General features: G+C 32.0%; 2 protein-coding genes across 5 annotated transcripts; both read right to left on the bottom strand.

The window, feature by feature from the left end:
- Positions 1-294: 294 nt before the first annotated feature.
- Positions 295-11,587, bottom strand: LOC146532765 (putative tubulin polyglutamylase TTLL2). 3 transcript variants are annotated; one of them, XM_085196910.1, is made up of 12 exons: positions 9,980-11,587; positions 9,262-9,384; positions 8,311-8,414; positions 5,880-6,027; positions 4,303-4,465; positions 3,476-3,589; positions 3,057-3,262; positions 2,448-2,596; positions 1,918-2,080; positions 1,287-1,373; positions 677-865; positions 295-525 (listed from the first exon to the last, which is right to left on the bottom strand). In XM_085196910.1, the coding sequence occupies exons 1-12, from the start codon at positions 10,058-10,060 to the stop codon at positions 325-327; spliced, it is 1,728 nt and encodes a 575-aa protein (XP_085053036.1). In that variant the 5' UTR covers positions 10,061-11,587; the 3' UTR covers positions 295-324. The 3 variants fall into 3 exon arrangements, with proteins under 3 accessions (XP_085053036.1, XP_085053037.1, XP_085053038.1); XM_085196911.1 differs by having other exon boundaries at positions 1,924-2,080; positions 9,980-11,584; XM_085196912.1 differs by lacking the exon at positions 9,980-11,587 and having other exon boundaries at positions 9,262-9,762.
- An 825-nt stretch (positions 11,588-12,412) lies between these two features.
- LOC146532766 (cytochrome P450 4C1-like) lies at positions 12,413-17,196 on the bottom strand. 2 transcript variants are annotated; one of them, XM_085196913.1, is made up of 10 exons: positions 16,846-17,196; positions 15,600-15,689; positions 15,378-15,488; positions 15,101-15,286; positions 14,213-14,409; positions 14,063-14,132; positions 13,725-13,926; positions 13,307-13,458; positions 12,973-13,158; positions 12,413-12,773 (listed from the first exon to the last, which is right to left on the bottom strand). In XM_085196913.1, the coding sequence occupies exons 1-10, from the start codon at positions 17,000-17,002 to the stop codon at positions 12,592-12,594; spliced, it is 1,533 nt and encodes a 510-aa protein (XP_085053039.1). In that variant the 5' UTR covers positions 17,003-17,196; the 3' UTR covers positions 12,413-12,591. The 2 variants fall into 2 exon arrangements, with proteins under 2 accessions (XP_085053039.1, XP_085053040.1); XM_085196914.1 differs by lacking the exon at positions 16,846-17,196 and adding an exon at positions 16,088-16,809 and having other exon boundaries at positions 12,414-12,773.
- Between the last annotated feature and the right edge of the window lie 2,697 nt (positions 17,197-19,893).

Consider the following 19,893-nt stretch of genomic DNA (forward strand, 5'->3'; position numbering starts at 1 on the left):
TTTATTTTGTACGTGTATTCATTGTTAATAAATTAAATATGAATTATTTTAATTCATTATTATTTTGACCGATCACATCGCCCTAAGGCTCGTTACTCTGAAATACGTGTTAACAATATTTCTGCTACAACTTACTCGTAGTATCAGATGAACTAAGAGAACAGGAAGTTCATTTCTTAATTAAAGTATTTTGTAAATAAATCACAAATGGGTACTTTATAAAAAAAAGTTTTTGTACACCTATTTTTAAAACGAAGAAAGGAAACAAAAACATAAACAACAAGCAATTGAGCAAGCATTTATTTAGGGCTAACTAAGAACACACTAAAACGGTGGCAGCCACACTTCGAAGTTGGAAGATAGTTGGTAAGACAGTTTTTTCCTCAGCGCCGTCTCCAAGAAGGCATCGCGGCTGTCGTCCCGCGGCGCGCACTTGTCCCGCCCGCCCTCGCGTGCCACTTCTCGCGCCGCCCGCAGGAACTTTGACACTTGAGCTACACTTTCTCTGGCATCCTCTACTGGTAACTGTAGTTTAAATATAATGATTAGTTAGGTACATATGATTTAAAACCTAGTTAAAAATAATAATATATGTGAATTGAAAATTTAAATAAAACTAGCTGATAGTAGAGACTTAAAACAATATCTGCTGTGTGCGGGTACACTAAAAAAATACCTGATCGTCACCAGGCAGCGTATGTGGATATATCCGCACCCACTGCCCCACACGCCCCACGCCGCGGTCCCACCGCACCCCGTTGCCCCACGCACACGCGCTCATCATCCGACGACGGGACGCCGCAGTCGAGTACCCGCCACGCCAAGACTCGTCAACTGGCTCCGTTGGTGTTATATTAGTTGTTGACTGGAAATATTTTTTGTTGAACTTCATACTGTATCCCGCATTTTATATGGTAGGAAGAGTAAACCTAGTGTTAAGACATGGTCAGCTCCTAAGTCGGAAAAGTTCAGGTTTGGACGGTATCCTGTGATCACAGACTACACCAGTGACCTCCCGCCACTAAGCCAAGGCAACGCTTATCCGACCATGGATATCGTGATCGACGCCTTCAGACTCGTGCATGACGGATCTAAGATACCTGAACTTTTCCGACTTAGGGGCTGGCCCAGGACTTATAAGGATAGTGCTCGACTCCGGGCTCTCGCAGGCCTCTCTCACTCACTATATATTTATTATTTACATATTGTATGTATATACCTACGTATTATGTATTTATTATAAATTTCTCCACCATGAAAAAATCGAAACTGATATCGTAACATACCGGTACTTCCGTAATTTCAGGGCTTGATTCAGGCGAGTTTTTCGGCAGGCGCCCAATTTGAATGTCCTTAGACTTTTCAGGTATCTCCTGGTAAAAAAATAATATTAAGTATGTCGAGATTCTCGATAAGTAACATAATGAACATCTTATAAAGTTTAGTAAATATATGTTAAGTAATTATAATTATTTAAATATAATTAAGATCAATCGCATACAATTTTGTCCGTGATGTGTGTTCCTTTCTAATACTTTACAGTAATCCAATATCGCATGTAAACATGACTCTACTTCTTGTAAAACGTATTTAATTATAATTAATACGTAATAAATCAATTTTGAATGGGAAAAGCAAGCTTATTGTATGAATATTGGGAAAATAATAATAAAAATATAACTTTCTTTTTTTAATGAATTACACTGTATTACAGAGTAAGCAGAGGAAACCTAATGTTAAGACATTCGGTTCCCCACTTTCCGGTATTTTTTCGAGACAGTGCGTATTGGGTAGAGGAGCACAAGTATGTTCTTAGTCTTGTTACCAGAGCAAAGAACAGAAACACATTGTGCCACTGCGTTACGACTGCCTTAAATATAACATATATAAGTAGATAAGTTTGACAGTTGAACCAACATTTACTATAACAGGAAACTTATCAGCCACAGGTGGTTGCAAGTTGACGCAGTGTATGGGCATGGCGCGCCGTCTGCGCTGTCGGCGAGTTCCGCGGCGGTGGCCCGTCGACGCCCTCGTCGCTACCACCTTTGTGACTCCGCTCTCGTCCTCTGAACTACAGCTAGAATATGTTCATATGTAATAGAGAAATATATTATTAAAAGACAGCTACGTAGAGTACGTAAAAGAAATGTACGTTCCATGGTTAAATTTTGAATTATTTTCTATTATTTACCGTTTGCTCCACATAACAATTCTTAACGTATTAATAAGAAATAGAGAGGGATAAAAATTTAAGAAAATGTTTTAAAAATTATCTTTTTTTAGTGGATTTCAAACTAAGAATCTCTATGTTCAGTCAGTCGCTCTATGTTCAGTCAGGCAACAGGTATCGCAACTGGGCCACGGATGAATAATAAACAATAAATTAAAAAACCTTGAAAAAATATAATATGTAGTTTATTTTAAGTATAATAAATGTTACATACTTAGTGGGATGTGGCGAGGGTCCCTGCAGTAGAGACAAGCCAGTATGACGCATGGGTAGACCCAATAAATCAAATAGCTCGTGTAACATCGGTTGCTTCACAATTACATCGGCTTCACAGTCAGCACCCAAGGCTGGAGACAGATTCACCTAAAATACAACATTTTGGTATAAAGCAAGAAATATAAAGGAAATATTTGAAATAAAGCAATAAATATACATTTCAAAATTACTAATATTATAAAATGGTACTGTACTGTAACTGTAACTTATAGCGTACATTACCTAACAACACTAATATCTATATTCAATACAAATTTAATATAAATAAGGAAAAAACTAAATAATTATTATAATTTATATTTTCATTTCTTCGTTCTGGTATCAAGGCGAAGCGCGGCGTTGAGTTCCGCCACTCAACACGCAATGCCTCCACAAATTTTAATACTGAGTTCCTTCTGCCAACCCTGCTGTGTGCGTACAGCGTGACGCTGATTATTATTAATTATAATAATACCTTAAAGATAGCAAAATTATCTATTTGGTGTTACACGTTAACATTAGCTACGATATGGAAGAACACAGATCTCAACAAAATGTAACATAATACCTCAATAAGCCAAGGTTTCAAACAATCATCAAGTAGAACATCAAAGCCATAGAATTCAAAACAATTTCTCGCCGGTGGCGTCCCCGCGGCCTGCGCGAGCAAAGTCAGTGTTACTAGCGCCCTTATCCTTTGCCAAACCAACCACTCGACGGCGCCCCATCTCCCGACCAAGGCTCGTCTCACTTGCTTAAGCGTCCATTTGCAACCTGAAAACGAGATACTAGCGACATCTGGCGAATCATTTAATTTTCTTTGAAGAAAATTGAATCAGCGCCATCTTTTATTATGCGAATCACAAGAGTTATGCGAATACATTATCTTAAAAAGTGACAAATACGTTGATAATGCACGTATTTTGTATGCTTACTAAAAACTAAGTCTTAAATTTGCATTTTTTTTGTTTCTAAGTATTTACTTACCACTGCCAATTCTGTCCTTACATTCAGCATATCTCGGCCCAGTTTTGTTCAATGACGAATTTGTCAAGTGTCGGTACGGATTGTGGATATCGGACAACGTGTATTTATCTGTACCTGGAAAACAAATAATCACCTAAACTTAACAATATTAAAAACTCTATCTTAACTCTTTTTTACCTTTTTGATAAATATATGGTATTTAAGACCAGTTTTTGTAAGTTTAAAATGTATTTAAACTGGTAACCCTGATAAATGGTCTTTTTATGTAACAGATATATTTTTTATGATATTGCTTAAATAAAATACTACGTACTCTTCAAATGGTGAAAAACATTCTCTCACTCTCTCTGTCTCTACCTTGTGAGACGCGAGATGGCTCACGCAACATGAGAAATAAGTTAATATACATACTTACACTGTGTACTTAGTTATGCTTATTATACATATAATGTTGCTACTATTTACATCTATCAAGTATATATCTATAATGTTTATAACTATTTTAAAACTTAACGACCGTAATAATGTTTAGAGGCTACGATCTTTTAAGTCAATTACACATAATATATTAATTTAAAAAAACAAGAAGAAAACCAAATAAGAATATATAGACTTGGTAGAGTCTCTCGCTCAGAATTGATCGCTGATGCCGTTTGCATCATAGATATGTAAATTATGAATGAAAACGGAAGATCTATCTCAGACTTTAAACTCAAACTCAGAAAACGAAGTAAAGTGTGAAAACTTACTACTAGAAAGCAACGACAAAATGATATAAGAAATTCAGGATAATATATAAAATTTCGTATATTTTATGTTATACATACCAAATCTAGCAAGCCCCTCGGCATACATATAGGCGGTGAGCGGTCGATATCCAGGTACGCAAACGTATAGTCTCAAATCGAATTTGTACCCGGCAATGAGGAGGGGCCGCTCTATATATCTTTGAACGACAGCGGGACTACCGCAACGCATATCACACACGCTCTGAAAATTAAATAAAAATACGTTTAATTTACATATTACACTTCAATTATTTTTTTTAAATATAAAAAGACAGATTAAGGCATTCGTGGCGCAGTGGGAACAGCCTCTGACTGCAAACCTGAAGGTTATTAAAAATTATAATTGGATTATCGCTCAGGGAAATTCATTCCTTGGCCTTGATAGTGTGCGTGTTGAGGGGCGGAACTCAACACCGTGGCTTGCTTTGGAATCAGAGCGAAGAAATGAAAATTTATTATTCATTCCCCCGAGTGGAAATTGAACCCACAGCGGTTGCGTTTACAGTAACACAGCCTCATTATACATGTATGTTTACTCTTTACATGTAATACTCGTATATGCATATAATATTAGTGTAAGTTGGCCAAGCCCCGAGCTGATAAGATGTAACAATAACAATAATACGTGTGGAACATATGCAGTAGGTATCTTCTAACATACCAAAATAGAATACTAGAATTCTAAAGAATACCAAAATTCATTCATACGTGACGTACGTAAGGACTATTTATAGACTGAAGCTAACTCTTTACACACACAAGACCTACGACCTGCCTCAATAGCGTGTCCACGTGCACTAAATTTGGCAGCTCAGTACAAAGTTCGCGTACTTGGAAGTATATTCAGTTATAGTTGCCTTAGATGCACTAAACCCATTTAGGATTTTAGGGCAATAAACTACAAACGTTTTATTTTCGCTTCCTCGAAAAATGAAAAACCTATGCCTCCATAGATGGAAGAAACAGAAAAACAAATTAGCAGCAGAATATGTTAATTTTCTTTTAAGTTGTTAGAGGCTATCGTGGCGCAGTGGCACAAACGTTTGACTGTAAACGCGACGGCTTAGAGTTCGGTTCCCAATCGGAGAAATGAATTATTATTTATTAATATTTTCATTTCTTCGCTCTGGTAACAAGGCGAAACCCGCTGTTAAATTCCGCATTGCCTCGAAAATTCGCCGAAAGTGGGGAACGGAGTGTCTTAACACTACATACAACATGTAAGAGCTTATTACCATATAAGATCCATGTAATAAATACTCATATGGCAGTAAGAGGTAATTATTTATTCCATCCCAGCGCAGTAGCCACTAAAAGCATATTAAGATGTATTTTGCAGATAATCGTTGTTGTAATATCCAAGGTGGAAAAGAAACGTAATTTTACGTGATCTACTATACAAATGGATATTCATGTGAAAAATGGGGCACCTTTTTTAAGTATTCGGTGACATTTTCCTGTTATTTTGAGGTTTATTGCCTCTGTCTATTAAAATTTTATATGTATGCAGCATATAAATCGAATAAATTATATTATCGTTTTTGTCAATATTATTATCACTTTTACCTTATAGGTACTGCAATTATTAAATTATTTGTTCTTATAGGGATATTTACCCTAAATAGAAATATTCCTCGGCCCTGGCTCTGTGCCACGGGCTTGTGTATCCAAACGACATTGGATCCAGCAGACTCATCGCGTCTTAAGCGAGAACACTCAGATACCAATTTTGCATACTCCAAGGGTAAGTGGAAGCAGGGTGGACTGAAACATAATATTAAAATAGTTCAACAAATATGATAATGCAATTATTTTTAGGCATTTCTTTCAATTCTTCTCCAGGCATTAATGCCAGAAAGAAAATGCCGGCTTTTGCCGGGGTCTGTTAACAATAGCATTTTTTCTCTAACTTCTTTAAATTTAAACATATGTATTGTATATGATCTTGAGCAGCGGCATTGTTTCGAAAGATACCTAACAAAAATCAAACCCGTTCCTTACATAATCCAAAAGCCAAGCGGGGGTATACAACACAGTGTTAGAACTGTCGTCACAAAATTTTCAAGGACACGACATTACCTTCCGTTTCTTTAAAACAGAAAGTAGCGTGCGTCAGTTGCTCTAGCTAAAACGTCATTAATTCTATATAAAACAAAACTATGACATTGGCTTTTTCTTGAGATTGTCACGCGAGCCCCGGTACCACTTGGAGTAATTACGTTTCATTAGTATACAGTATACACTATAATTTAATATTACCTCGAACTTTCACCTTCGTCCCGGCAGGAAGAATTCCTAACTCGACCTTTAAAACTTCGCTAATTTAATATTCGCGACGAGTTAGTTTCATAAGTTTACATTGTTTCTCCATAGAATTACATTTTCAATAAACGTATTTTCTTTCTGTTTTGTTACTATTTTGTTCATTCTTAGAACTTTATTTGTCCATTAAGGGTAGGTAATATAATAAATTGTAATGACTGTTATCTAATGATTATTTGATAAGTTTCATTTTTGCTATATATAGGCTAAAACATTTAGAAGCGTTCGCATTTTTGTATCTTATTTTTTTACCCGCGAGGACTACATGATAATGACTATAATTTGGCATTACAATAAAATATTCCATATTCTAGAGAAATAATGTAGACAACACAACAAAAAATATTCCCTAAGATATGTATTTTTTCTGTCTTATAATAACCAATTATTGACGAATTTACTTTAGCTGTGGCATATGGAAACGCAAGGTAATCTAAAATATTTCTAATTATATTTTGAACAGCCAACACAATGACTTTCAGGAATAAATAGATAAACATTAAATATAGTTGCAATTTCTTTCCCGCAATTTATTTCATATAGTCTATATAGCATAAAATTACGGTTTTTCCTCTTCTAGAATTTCCAAAAATCAAATCAAACTTTTGTTCTATAGTACTAAGGATAATTTTATATTGTTCAGAGTGATTAAATCAAGGCATCCAAGGAGGTTAGAAGGCTCAATTTTCTTAGATGCATCTCATAAAATAACGATAATGTCGTGCCGCACGCAACACACGTAGATTCATTCAAATCGCCAATGACGTGAATCGTAACTAATGTAACGAACAATATCGGAAAAAGCCAAAATGAGACTAATTTCTAGTAACGTTAGAGTTACAGAAATGATATTTTGTTTTTGATAAACAAATAAATGTTGTAGAGATATACAAAAGATGGTATTTCTATATTGGTAACTTTTTGATTGATGTTGTATTTATATTACATAATTTCAAAGTTTCCTTCATGTCTGTGATAGATTAGTATCGAAAATACGCTATTAATATTTTTTGGCATCACGTAACGACGTCATCAGTTGGGAAAGGATGAACTCGGATTCTTATTCACGAAATGCTTTTAAAATGTTTTCGATATTCGAAATATTTTAAATATTATTTTCCGATTTAATTTATTTTAATAAATACAAACCAATATTTATAACAGCATTTAATACGCAATATTTCGAAAAAAAAACAGAGAGGAGAGAACGCAGTATTTAATCATAACAATGAAAAAATAACATAACAATTTCTATAAAATAAATATGGAAAAAATATTTAAAAAAAATATTTTAATACCTCTATATATAAATAAAAACAAAAAATATATCATGCTGCAGAACATGGTTTGAATATTAAACGTGATATTAGCGATCAATATATCGGTTCCAACGGCGGGGAACCACAAAAATATCGAGGGTGCAATTACCTCCCTTCATTTTACAGCCTGATTAGAATTCATAGATTTGCGTGTTGATTTTTTTATTGTTTTAAAATGAAAGATTTATGTTTAATTTTTATTGGCTAATTCTCTATTTCCCTTGTTAATTCTATTTTTTTAATTACCCTGAAACGACTTCCTGTTGTTTGTTTGCTTTATATTTTACGATCGTTGCTTTAATTTTATAGCTTTTTCAGTAGGAATTTACGAAAATATATTAAGTTAAAGGGCTCTTTATGCATATATTACAAAATTGTGGAAATAATTAAATCGCAAACAACTAACCTAAAGTCATAAATTGTTCCATATATCCTTCTCATACACCGTAATAGTCTAGACAAACTGTCCTTCCTGCATATCGAACCACCTTTTGGTATATGATTCATAAACTGAAACGAAAAGTAAATTACTTGTTTTCTAAAAATAAATTATTATTCAATCTTCAGAATGTATAATAACAACAAACTAAAAAAACAAATTTCATAGTACCAAATAGTACAGATTTTTGGAAAGCCACTGAAAAAGATGACTGACTGTAAAACCGACTGGATGTGGGTTCGATCCCCACTGGAGGAGGTGAAATATTTGTTTAAATTTATATTTCTGGTGGCGAGGCAAATCGCGGCGTTGAGTTCTACCACTCAATAAGCAACGCCTCAAGAATTCGGCAGCAAATGGGGAACGAAGTGTTACACTACGCCTCTGCCTACCCTGCAGTGTGCGGGATACAGCGTGAAGCTGACTGAAAAAGTTCATGTATGTATAGGAATTGCCATCCCTAACACCGCTATAAAGTATACCAAATTTGCAAATGCTCAATATTTACGGAATTTCAACTGCTTTACGAGTAAGGTAAATAATAAAAAAGTATAACATGAATAACAATAATGTTAGACACAAGCCCAAGTCATAAAACTATCGACGTTTGTCACAGCGTCATAACTTTGTATTAGAGGTAGACACGAGAAATCTCAATAGAACATGAATGAATATCTATCGCGAACGAATACTCGCATCCATTTTATAGTCATTTTACTAACCCCCTTAGATTTTTCTAGCACCTATAAAATATTATTAGGAAGATTTACGCAGATATAACTTGTCTTGAAATAGATATACGATGTCATATGCTATAAAAACAAAGATTTCGCATTATATAAACACCTCTACCTAAGTAGATAAAAGAATTAGTTCAGATGGAGACAGAAATGGATGTTAATAGCAAGATTCTCTAACCTGCCAATCACCCAAAGCTCTATAAGAAGTGGCAGGAAAAGCGCTAGTCCGCCACCACAGATTCCATTTTTCCTCACCACCACCGAAGCCTTGATAAACGCGCCATCCGCGTTCTGTACAAACCTGATAAACAAATGATTTAATAGGCAATTTGGTATAAAAGCAATGAAGTACTTACCTACAAAACCTACCTTACAAAGCCCATATTTATATAGCGCTCTCAAGTCTGAGATTCTGAGAGTCTGATCTTGAGATGCTGTTTTCTTTCATAAATTACATATCCATCTCAGATTTGAAAGTGATTAATAAATATGTACACATTGCGTTTGCTATTTTCCGTTTAATTTTCGAGACGTTGTGTGTTGAGTCATAGAACTCAACGCCGTTACCAAATCAAAGAAATAACCTTAACCTTTTTCAGTCGGACGCTGCAACATTGTGCCACAACAGCCTCATTTAACACTCCTTTAAAATAAGTTTAGTGTTGTTAGCCCTAGTGATTGGAGCCTTAAACAGTAGGAGATATTCACTGTTAAAAAAAAAATTCTATCTCATTAGACATAGAAAATTTTGACTGTGGTAGTGCCCATAATATTAAAAAAGTAAAATATTTGAATAAATAATATTATTCAAATATTTTCAATTTATTACTATCTACTTCTAATTTTGAACCTAAATGGTTTAAATTTACTTTACTTCTAAAGGTTTTAACATTTACCTTTACAAGAAGACTTGGTCCAAACCCGTTATCATTTAACCGATAAATAAAGGGCTCATCGTTATCAAATACTTGAGTCATTTTGCTTAAGAGCTATCTGGAAAATTATATATTATTTAATTTAATATTCTCATATAAATTCTCATTTCGTATTTCTGAATGTATCAGAGGGGAAATGACATACTCGATAATATCAAAACTTATGCCATCAAATATTTTTCGCTTAGCAAAAATATGAGCATATTTCTATACAAATGCGTAAATCGCATGCTACGTCGTAATAGAGAAAGCATCGAGATTCATATTTAAAATCTACATGTCAATAGAGACACGTTACTTTTTACGTTAGTTTCACGTGTGCTACGTTTTCCCGCGTCACGTTATAGGGGCCCGCCCAGCACGGCCGCCCGCCCGACACTGCTCCTGGGTATTCGTGACACGCTGCTTTTAGTAATAACAGTAACTAAGTAAATGTCTTTCCTTAAATGTAGTGACGTGACGTTTCTGTTTATGCTCTATTGCACTTGTCACGTTGACCTTTAACGATATTAAAAATTTTAACTTCGCCAGAACAAAGAGCAGTTATGCACGAAGTTATATTTTTGAAGAGAATAGAAATAAATTTACTGCAATAAAAGTAAACTGAAGTTTACCTTGGATAAATTTAATTAGGTTTGTGTATACTAAATTCTAAAGTAATTTCTATTATGTCATTTTGAGAACTTCAAGATATTACGTACCTACGACGGAAGCGACAGTCTCAAATCAAATATTGAATTAAATTCGCCGCCTAATCAAAACATATGGGAGAAGTTACGGGACAAATAAAGAGAAAATTTGAAAATTAAATATTTATAGGTATTTATATTAAAAAAACCATAACCATCATATATTTGTAGTTCATCCTAAAATTGTGCATATAATTTAAAATTACATGTAAAAGTAACTAAAATTAAATGTGCGGGACATTTAAATTTGACCGTTCTTTGAATTTGTCATAAAACTTTACTTGAGAAGCATCCGTAGGAAAAGCAGATTATTTAGTAGAAAAAAAAGCATGAGCCATCAATGTTCTCCGTAATGACAGCCAGACAAAGATTTCTAGATGTTTGTCGCTAGTTTTATACAAGAAATACAACACATGAAAACAAGAAATAAAACAAATTAACTTACGAGAACTTCCTATAGAATAATTAGAACGTCCTATAGAATAATTATCACTTAACTGCGGATTCTTCTCTTCTTCTGATTATCTGCTAAAATAATTGTGTATTTTTCTCCAATATCACAAACAATCATAAGCTAATCAACGAACTGTATCTGTTCAAATCAATTGTCGTAACATTGACATAAACCAAAAAGATTTATGTTGACAATTTGTTTTAATGGCCTGAAATATAAGCTGCATTATGCGAATTATGTTGAAATTATGCTTTAAAAGGTCGTTTGTCATTAAAGACATTGCTTATTGCTGAAAGCTATGTGAATGTTTATTCACAAAGGTTTTATTTATTCAAGTAAAGGTTATTGAAAATAGCAATTTTAAAGTGTAATTATTTTTCATCTTTATAAACATATAATAAACGTATAATATATAACATATAATATGTTACTTGATCAATTTGTTTAAATATACAAATTTGTATAATTTACAGTTAGATACACAAACTTATATAATTTGTTTATTTTTTTTACAAAAAAGTATTAATTTATATAAAAATAGAACTAAGGCACTACTACTTAAGGCACCGTTACCGTTAATTCACTTCCATTCCCCATTTTCCGTCGAGTTTTCGAGCTGTTGTGTGAGTGACAGAACTCAACGCAAGGCTTGAAATTTATAACCAGGGCGAAGAAGTACTGGCCACTTCTGGCCTCAAATCAATAATTAATATAATTTTTTTTTTTATTACAAAACTGTCAAGTTCAAAATTACTATTATTACTAATTTTGCTTTTAAATCCGTTTTCTATTAGCTTCACGCTGAATCACGCACACAGGGAGAAGAAAGAAAAAAGTGTTAAGACATTCCGTTCTGCACTTTCCGCTGAATTCTGGAGGCATTACGTGTTCAGTGGCAGAAATCAACGCGAGAGCGACGAAATACAAATATAAATTTAAATAAATATTTAATTTTCTCGAGTGGGGATCAATCCTACAAGCAGTCGATGTAATTATGCATATAATATTATAATATTTACAGGATAAATTGAACTAACATTAAATGGTTATGGCCGTGTATATTTCTTAGAAAATTAACCAACTGTTATAGTCGACTAAGCAATAAACTTGATACTAGTGATTACTTAGAATTTCCTTGTATTTAATTGATGGAGCAGTTAATATAACAAAATAAGGTATTTAATAGCGATGTGTTTTATTGGCAATATGATTTGTATTTTATAGGTAAATTGGTATGTAAATAAATAAAACATTTTTTTTTATATTTTTCACTTTTATATGCAGTATTTTATATAAATATGTACAAAAATATACTTATTAATACTATCAATAGCTATTACATACTTCTTATATATTGATACTATGTACCTACCTACTGTATAAAAAGAAAAAAACCAAGTATTTTTTTATTATTGAGTTTTTATTAATTGTTATAATGTCATTCCGGGCCGTCTTTCCAAAGCCACTTGATATCCATCGACATCTTTCATCATGACATTTAACTTAACTCTAATATGCGGTATCGGTCCCTTCTCCGGTTCTCCAACTACTTTATAATATCGCAGTATCATTGCCAGCGAGGTCTTGATCGACATTAAAGCGTATTGATAGCCTACAAATAATATATAAAAATATGATTAAAAAATAGCATAATTGATTTATTAATTCATAAAAGTATGAATTCGATATTTTAAGAACGAAATTGTCATAAATAAGTTGTTATAAAAATTAACAGCAAGATATGGCACAAATCTTAAAGAATTTGATTTGAAAACCGATAATAAAAATATTTAAGTTGCAACTTCACTTGCCTACACAATTCCTAGGTCCGTTACTAAAAGGCATAAAACTACAGGGATGTTTTAAGTCAAAGCGCTCTGGCAAGAAGCGGTCAGGATCAAAGTGGTCTGCATCCGCTCCCCAGTATTTTGGATCTCGATGACAGCCCCATATTGACACTACTACTCCTGAACCGGCTGGAAGAACACGGCCTGAAGCTGAAAAAAATTTAAATATAGGTACGTACATTATAGAAAAACTTACTTTGCCATGTACATATAAATTTTGCAAATTGTAGGAAAGTGTAACTATATTATTCCGTCAATTAAGCAAGATATTTCATACAGAAGTAACAACGTTACTTACGAAGTGTGACATCGGCTTCCACTTTTCGAATAATAAAAGGTACAGGAGGGAACAGTCTTATGCTTTCTTTTATTACTCTCTCTAAACATTTTAGTTGTAGCAAATCATCTTTGGTCACAGACCTATTGGAATTTCCAAACATTTCATACAACCTGAAAAGGTAGACTCACTTATAATTTTTGTATGGCCTATTGGGAATTTAAATACGGAAATTTCTTTATTTTAGATTTACTCATTTTAACGTCAGTTAAGTAACTAAATAATTTTCAGATCAAAATGGGAGCACAAAAGTAAGCAATTTGTGAGTGACAAAAGTAAAGATAAGAATTAATTTTATTATTATGTGATTAATTAATCATATTCTTCTTAAGTAATTACTAAATTATTAATTATTTTTCTTAGAACTTGAATTACTCACTCTTCATACACTTTCTCCTGTATTTTTGGATATTTTGCCAACAACTTCAGTGTATAACCAATAGCTACAGCAGAAGTGTCTGTCCCAGCAATAGTCAATGTGAGAACTTCTTCGCGTAGTTCCATGTTAGTATATCCTCTCTCACCGCCAGACAACGATATAAGAAGGTCCAACAAAGTTTTTTTATGATATTCCTGTAAATCTGTAAAGGGAAAATCCATTTTTTTACAATAATTAATCAATAATTTAGATATTCTGCATATATATTTTTTAAGAAAAATGTAATGTAAATGTGTTACATTAAAAAATGTAATGTAATAAGAAATTATACCACATACTATATTCCGTACTGGCTTCTGTTTCGTTATCCTTTTCTTTGCTCAATTCAACTCGTCTCTTTTTGATGACCTTAAATGAGAAAAATATATAACAACTTTCATCTAATTGTCATAATGTAATAATATTCACTATAAGTATGGATTATTTACTTCATCTGTGAAATTATGTAAGATGCCTATACACTCTTCTTGCTTCTTGTACTGAGGGAAAAATTTGAAAAGCCAATCCGGTTGCAACCACAAATGAAAAATTCTCTTGCTAACAATATCTAACACAACGTTTATTGAATTTAAAAAGGAAGAATTCGGATCATCTTGGGCGTTTAGTTGAACACCTAATGTAGTTTCTGTAAAAAGAATAGTAAGTATGTGTTGATTTTGTATATTACAGCTAAGTCATTTAATTTTCCATAAATATTTACAATTTTGTTTACATTAATGGAAAATTCAAATAATATAATAAAATCCAAATTTAAAATAATAAAAAGAACATGATAGTTTTAGCAAAGCAAAAGAAGACATAAATCAAAGTCTAAAGTCGCGTGTGTGTCTAATGACAGATAAACGTGAATAAATCAACATGAAACCAAACAAGTAACATTTGCTGCAAATACTTCTGAAACTGGAACGCCCATTAATATACTTATGTGTGTACCTCCGTACGAGTGGGACTTAGAGAATTATTTTTAGAACTCTAGTAATTTATATTTCTGAGATAGGTATTTTTAAATTTTTCAAAATGATGAGGTCAAAAATAGACAAATGGACAAAGGATGTCACGGAGTGGTATCCCAGAGACGCAGGTGAAGAGATGGGAAGACGACCTGCCTAAACATTGGAGAAAGCTCGCCAACTCAAGAGACCATTGAAGAAAGTTGGAGGAGGCCTATGTGTCAAGACAACCTGACCATATTGAAAATATAAAAATAAAGGCTATTTATATTTATTTTTTATTTTATTTAGTAATTTATAACAATTTTTACTAAACTACTTTTATATATTAACTATCATAATTTCCGGTATCCTTTCCATACTGACCACACACGGAATCCAAAGCATATGCGGACAAGTATGGCCATATGCTAAATTTTCCTTTTCCATCAACTTTGGATAATTTTTTCACTAATTTTTCACCATTATCAGAAAATACATCAGAAAATTGATCTGTAATTTTTGGACTAAAGGCTGGTATTAATATTTTTCTGCGTCGCCTCCATATTGGAACTGAAAGAAGTTATATTCAAAATGTTATCACAATAATGGAAAATATTATATATATTTTTTGAATATATTAATAATATGAACACATAAGTACCTGGTGCGAATATACCACCATTGCCGATGATTTTTTGTATAAATCTGTGTAAGTCATCTTTAGTTAAGCATGTCTTTAATATCATTTCCAAATCCACAGGATTCGTTATTACTAGAAATAAGAAATGCATCGAATAATGATTGAAATAAGTAAAACGTATTTTAACTATAAAACATTAGTAGATAAAAATAATAATTATAAAATAAAAAATAAAATACTCACAAAAATAGAGTATATGATTGAGCCAACCTCGAAGCACTCCATCGTATAACATTGACTCGTAACTAAATGCTTGTAAACTCAACATTATGTCTGCGTAAGCAAAAGAAGATTATGTTATTAAAGAATAAATAGATACGTTTCTGTATATATGTAAGGTTATAAGGATTTTATAGAGATAAATAAAAGTATATTTTGTTTTTAAAAGTGTCTGATAAAAAATCTGTTGACATATTCATAGCCCCAATGTACCTAAGTACAAAAGTTGATTCACCTAAAATATCATTATATTCAAAATATAGGTTGGTGTACTTTTAGTTTGCCTTAACAATATCTATGTTCGATCCGCCCACTTTATATATCCTTATAATGTTATTAAGGTTAACTTAAAAAAAATCTATCACAATTTTATTTTTTTTTTCTTAAACATGATTGACTTTTTTTCATAGTGTGTATTGTTATCTGTAAGTAAAATTCATTTCAATGATTACCCATATCAAGTTGGTTGTCAAAGAATCCATGCTCGGCCATCATACTGGATTCAGTATTATGACACAAACCAAACGTGTATTGGAAAATTCAGCCCATTTCATTATTTGTGAATATATTATACACATCCAGAGGTAATAATCTCGATTTATAAGTAATAAATAATTAATACATTCTTGTTAGTAATATTATTATCATCTATCAATATCATTATTATCAAAAAATATCTCCACATTAATAGGTAGGTATATCATACTTGAGACCTTTGATATAACCATGTAAATTTACACATTGTTTGTCTCAATTTTAAAATTTACATGGAAAGACTAAAGCGATTTTGACGCATCTACCATCGGAAAACCTTTTTACACAAACAAGACTACATTTAGTACGACAGGAAAAAGAATGGTAAGCTATTTCAAAAATTTATTGTGTTGGAACACAAACATATTTACAAGATCAACGAGACCACAAAATTTAATATTCCACTATACTTAGTGGAAGTCACTAAAGACCATATGCAGAAAAGACTGGTATTAAAACATCACCAATTGTTACTCCGAAATTACGACGAATTAATCAGTGGGGCGGTAAATCTTTAAATTAATATATCAAATAGTTGTGAAAATCATATTTTTTCTATTTTTTTTATATATTTAAACCGATCTTTAAGTTTTTAATTAATTCATTTTGTGTAATTCCATAACAATATTCCATAACACTTACATGTTTTCGTATTTAGGTATAAATTTTAACTTGCCTTCATTGCTTCCCATCAGCGTTTGCGCTATCCCTATAATGGGTATTTCCCTATCCGGCGCTTGGATTTTAGAAGCCAGCTTGTACATATTCCTTCTCCTGAATCTATATATAAATGTCCATAACACAACTATAACTAGAATAGACCACAAGATCATTTTAAATATATTTTTCGTTGAAAAATAATATAATGATACTCGTTACAGTTCACTGATATAAAATGTGCGCCGTTTTATACGTATGGTCGATTTACACGATCGACACGGTTTGCGCACAATTTTTCCCGCTTTAATAACTCTAGTGTCGTTAGGTTCATGGCATACATCCCGCAACCTTCACATCTCTAGGAAACCGTAATGCCATAGTGGAGTAATAGCACGTACGTATATAAGTACATGTATGTATGTATGTATAAGTGCACAGACAGAAACAAATTAAGGAAGAATAAGTTTTGTTTTTAAAACAAATGAAACAATATAGAAAACTGAAAATCCCTATGGATTTTAAAATATGTTTAACTGTTATAATTTTACATATTTTCATATACAAATTTTATTATTACGTGTAGTTCCCATATCGCTATATGAAAATACATTATAAAACAAGGTCCTATATTATATAACAATTGTTTTATACTAAACTGAAGTTTAGCCAGGTTTGCAGAAGTATCCAATACTGATAATGATAATCCACTTAAATAATTAACGTTCATAGACTATGGAATGGAATAATACTTACACAAAGATTACTTAAGTGTAGGGTATAGTTTATTATATAACTAATAACTGCGGTAACCCACAATAGAGGCCAACTATGAAATTGTGTCACGAGTAATTTATCTTCTAAACACTGTAATTTATATAATAAGACATTTTTCTTGCATTTTTATAATTACTTCAAGTTGAATATAATAATTAACGGGTCAACCGCGCCGTTGGGTCAATGTTTTTTCTTTAACATCATAAATTTATTGTTTCATTAAAATAAGAAAAATAATTAAAACACATGTTAAATAAATGTAGTTTTTTTATTTCGTACCACAAATATATTTTTTAACACTCTTCAATATAGTACCATAGTTATAACAAATATATATATGTTATATACCTATATAAAATAAAATCTATGACTAAAGTAAGTTAGTAGTAAAGTAAGTTAGTAGTACCTAAATAGTTATTATATAAATAATATTCTTTTTTATGTCAGTTATGTCAAATTAGTTGTCAGTTTTTAATTTAGTTGTATGTTTAAATTAGTTGTCAGTTTTTACGCGTAACTATTATATGTAAAACACTTTTCTTCTATACATTGCAGTGCCTCTAGTATCCGGCGAGAAGTGGGAAACAGAAGTGTCTTAATGTTAACGAGGTGCCTTAATATTAGGCTACATACGGGATACAACGTGAAACTATAAAAAACATATCGTTAACTTAACTTCTTAACATATGGCTTACGAAGAATTAAATTTAATTCAATATTATCTATATTTATGCATATAATAAAAAGGTAACTGATTGCCTCCGTAGAGTAAACCCGGGATAGATGCCTACCACACCCCCCGCCTCTTTTGAAATTGCCTTTTAGTTTCAAAATAAATATTATAAATATAAATATTTTTGATATCAACTAGTTTTATTTATTTATATTTTTTGGTTTGTATTGTTCATAGTTGTTTTTGATTTATCAGATTAATATGCAGAATAATAAGCTTACAAATTTTTTAAGATCAATTTACTCCAAACAACTCAGATCAAAATATGAAAATTGCTATTTATTGAATCTTTGTATTATTAAGATTGATGTTAGAATATAATTGTTTTTACCTAGTAATGACCTCTAATTTGTATTGACCTAGTAATGACCTTTAATTTGTATTGACCTTGGTCTTGGGTTACTTTTACATATTCATAACTTTGCAAAATGACACAGTTTCGTTATAAATACGTTATAAAAACGTCACCAAAAATAGATTGCTCACATATGATGTGCATCGTCGCATCTTAAATAATAGTACAAGTTTTATACGACAGATGCAAGAAGAAGCGGAATTGTAATTTTTATAAGAAAAATGTTTTTATTTATTTCACACCATAATACGCAGTACAAATATACAATTTACAAGAGCTTATAAAATAATAAAATGTAATAAGTCTTATCACTAAAAGTGATCTCTTCCTGGCAACCGGATTGTAGCAATAGGCCGAGAGGAGCGGGCCTAGTGCGGTGGAGAAATAACTATTACATTACTGACAATACACGAAAATAGAAATATATATATTGCTCCAGTAGAGCTCTTATTGGTTGAAACCAACATCCGGAACGGAAGTAAAAATTATTGGTTGTTAAAAGGGGTGTATAAAGGAAATAGGGAAGACATGAAGGTATGTAAACAGAAATCTCTTACTCTCTCTCTGAAAAAATCTATCAAATCAAATCAAAAATACTTTATTGCACAAAATTTTTATATAATTGGTATAATCTATATACGAGTATATAAAAGTACTTGTCCTCACTGACTGAGGTAAGACGCGCGAACAGCCGTAACTGCTGATGGTAGGAACGTTAAATTTGGACAAAAGTTTACTTTCGTAATCTGGACATCCACTAAGAACGGATTTTGAAAAATTTTAACCCTAAAGAGTTGAAATAGGTGTTCAAAATTTGTATGGAAAAAATTTTAAATCGGCATCATTTTTAATAAAATTTGAAATTTAGATTTTTAAAAGTATTTTATTGACCACGTGTTTCATCGTTTTCTAAAATTCTCCCCCTAAGGGTGCAAATAAGGGGTTGAAAGTTTGTATGGGAAAATTCTTAAATCGCCACCGATTTTTATAAAATTTGATATTTAGACTCCTAAAAATATTTAATAGAACATATGTTTCATGGTTTTCTAGAATTCACCCTTTAAGGGTGCAAATAAGGAGTTGAAAGTTTGTATGGAAAAATCTTTAAATCGCCATCAATTTTTATAAAATTTGAAATTTTGACTCTTAAAAATATTTCATTGAACACATGTTTCATGGGTTATTAGAATTCACCCTTAAAT

The sequence above is a fragment of the Heliconius melpomene genome, chromosome 13, assembly GCF_056956725.1.
Source record: "Heliconius melpomene rosina isolate 202511_hmr_F chromosome 13, ASM5695672v1, whole genome shotgun sequence".
NCBI lineage: Eukaryota > Metazoa > Arthropoda > Insecta > Lepidoptera > Nymphalidae > Heliconius > Heliconius melpomene.

Bases quoted from the DNA above. Each gene is read 5' to 3' on its own strand.
- LOC146532765 (XM_085196910.1), bottom strand. From the start codon at position 10,060: ATGACTCAAGTATTTGATAACGATGAGCCCTTTATTTATCGGTTAAAT. The intron at 4,466-5,879 runs GTAAATATCCCT...TTTAATTTTCAG, and splicing joins GAGGAATATTTCTATTTAGG to AGCGTGTGTGATATGCGTTG. The intron at 3,590-4,302 runs GTATGTATAACA...TTTGTTTTCCAG, and splicing joins CGAGGGGCTTGCTAGATTTG to GTACAGATAAATACACGTTG.
- LOC146532766 (XM_085196913.1), bottom strand. From the start codon at position 17,002: ATGATCTTGTGGTCTATTCTAGTTATAGTTGTGTTATGGACATTTATA. The intron at 13,927-14,062 runs GTATGTGGTATA...TTCCCTTTACAG, and splicing joins AGAAGCCAGTACGGAATATA to ATTTACAGGAATATCATAAA. The intron at 12,774-12,972 runs GCAAGTGAAGTT...TATTATTTGTAG, and splicing joins CGGACCTAGGAATTGTGTAG to GCTATCAATACGCTTTAATG.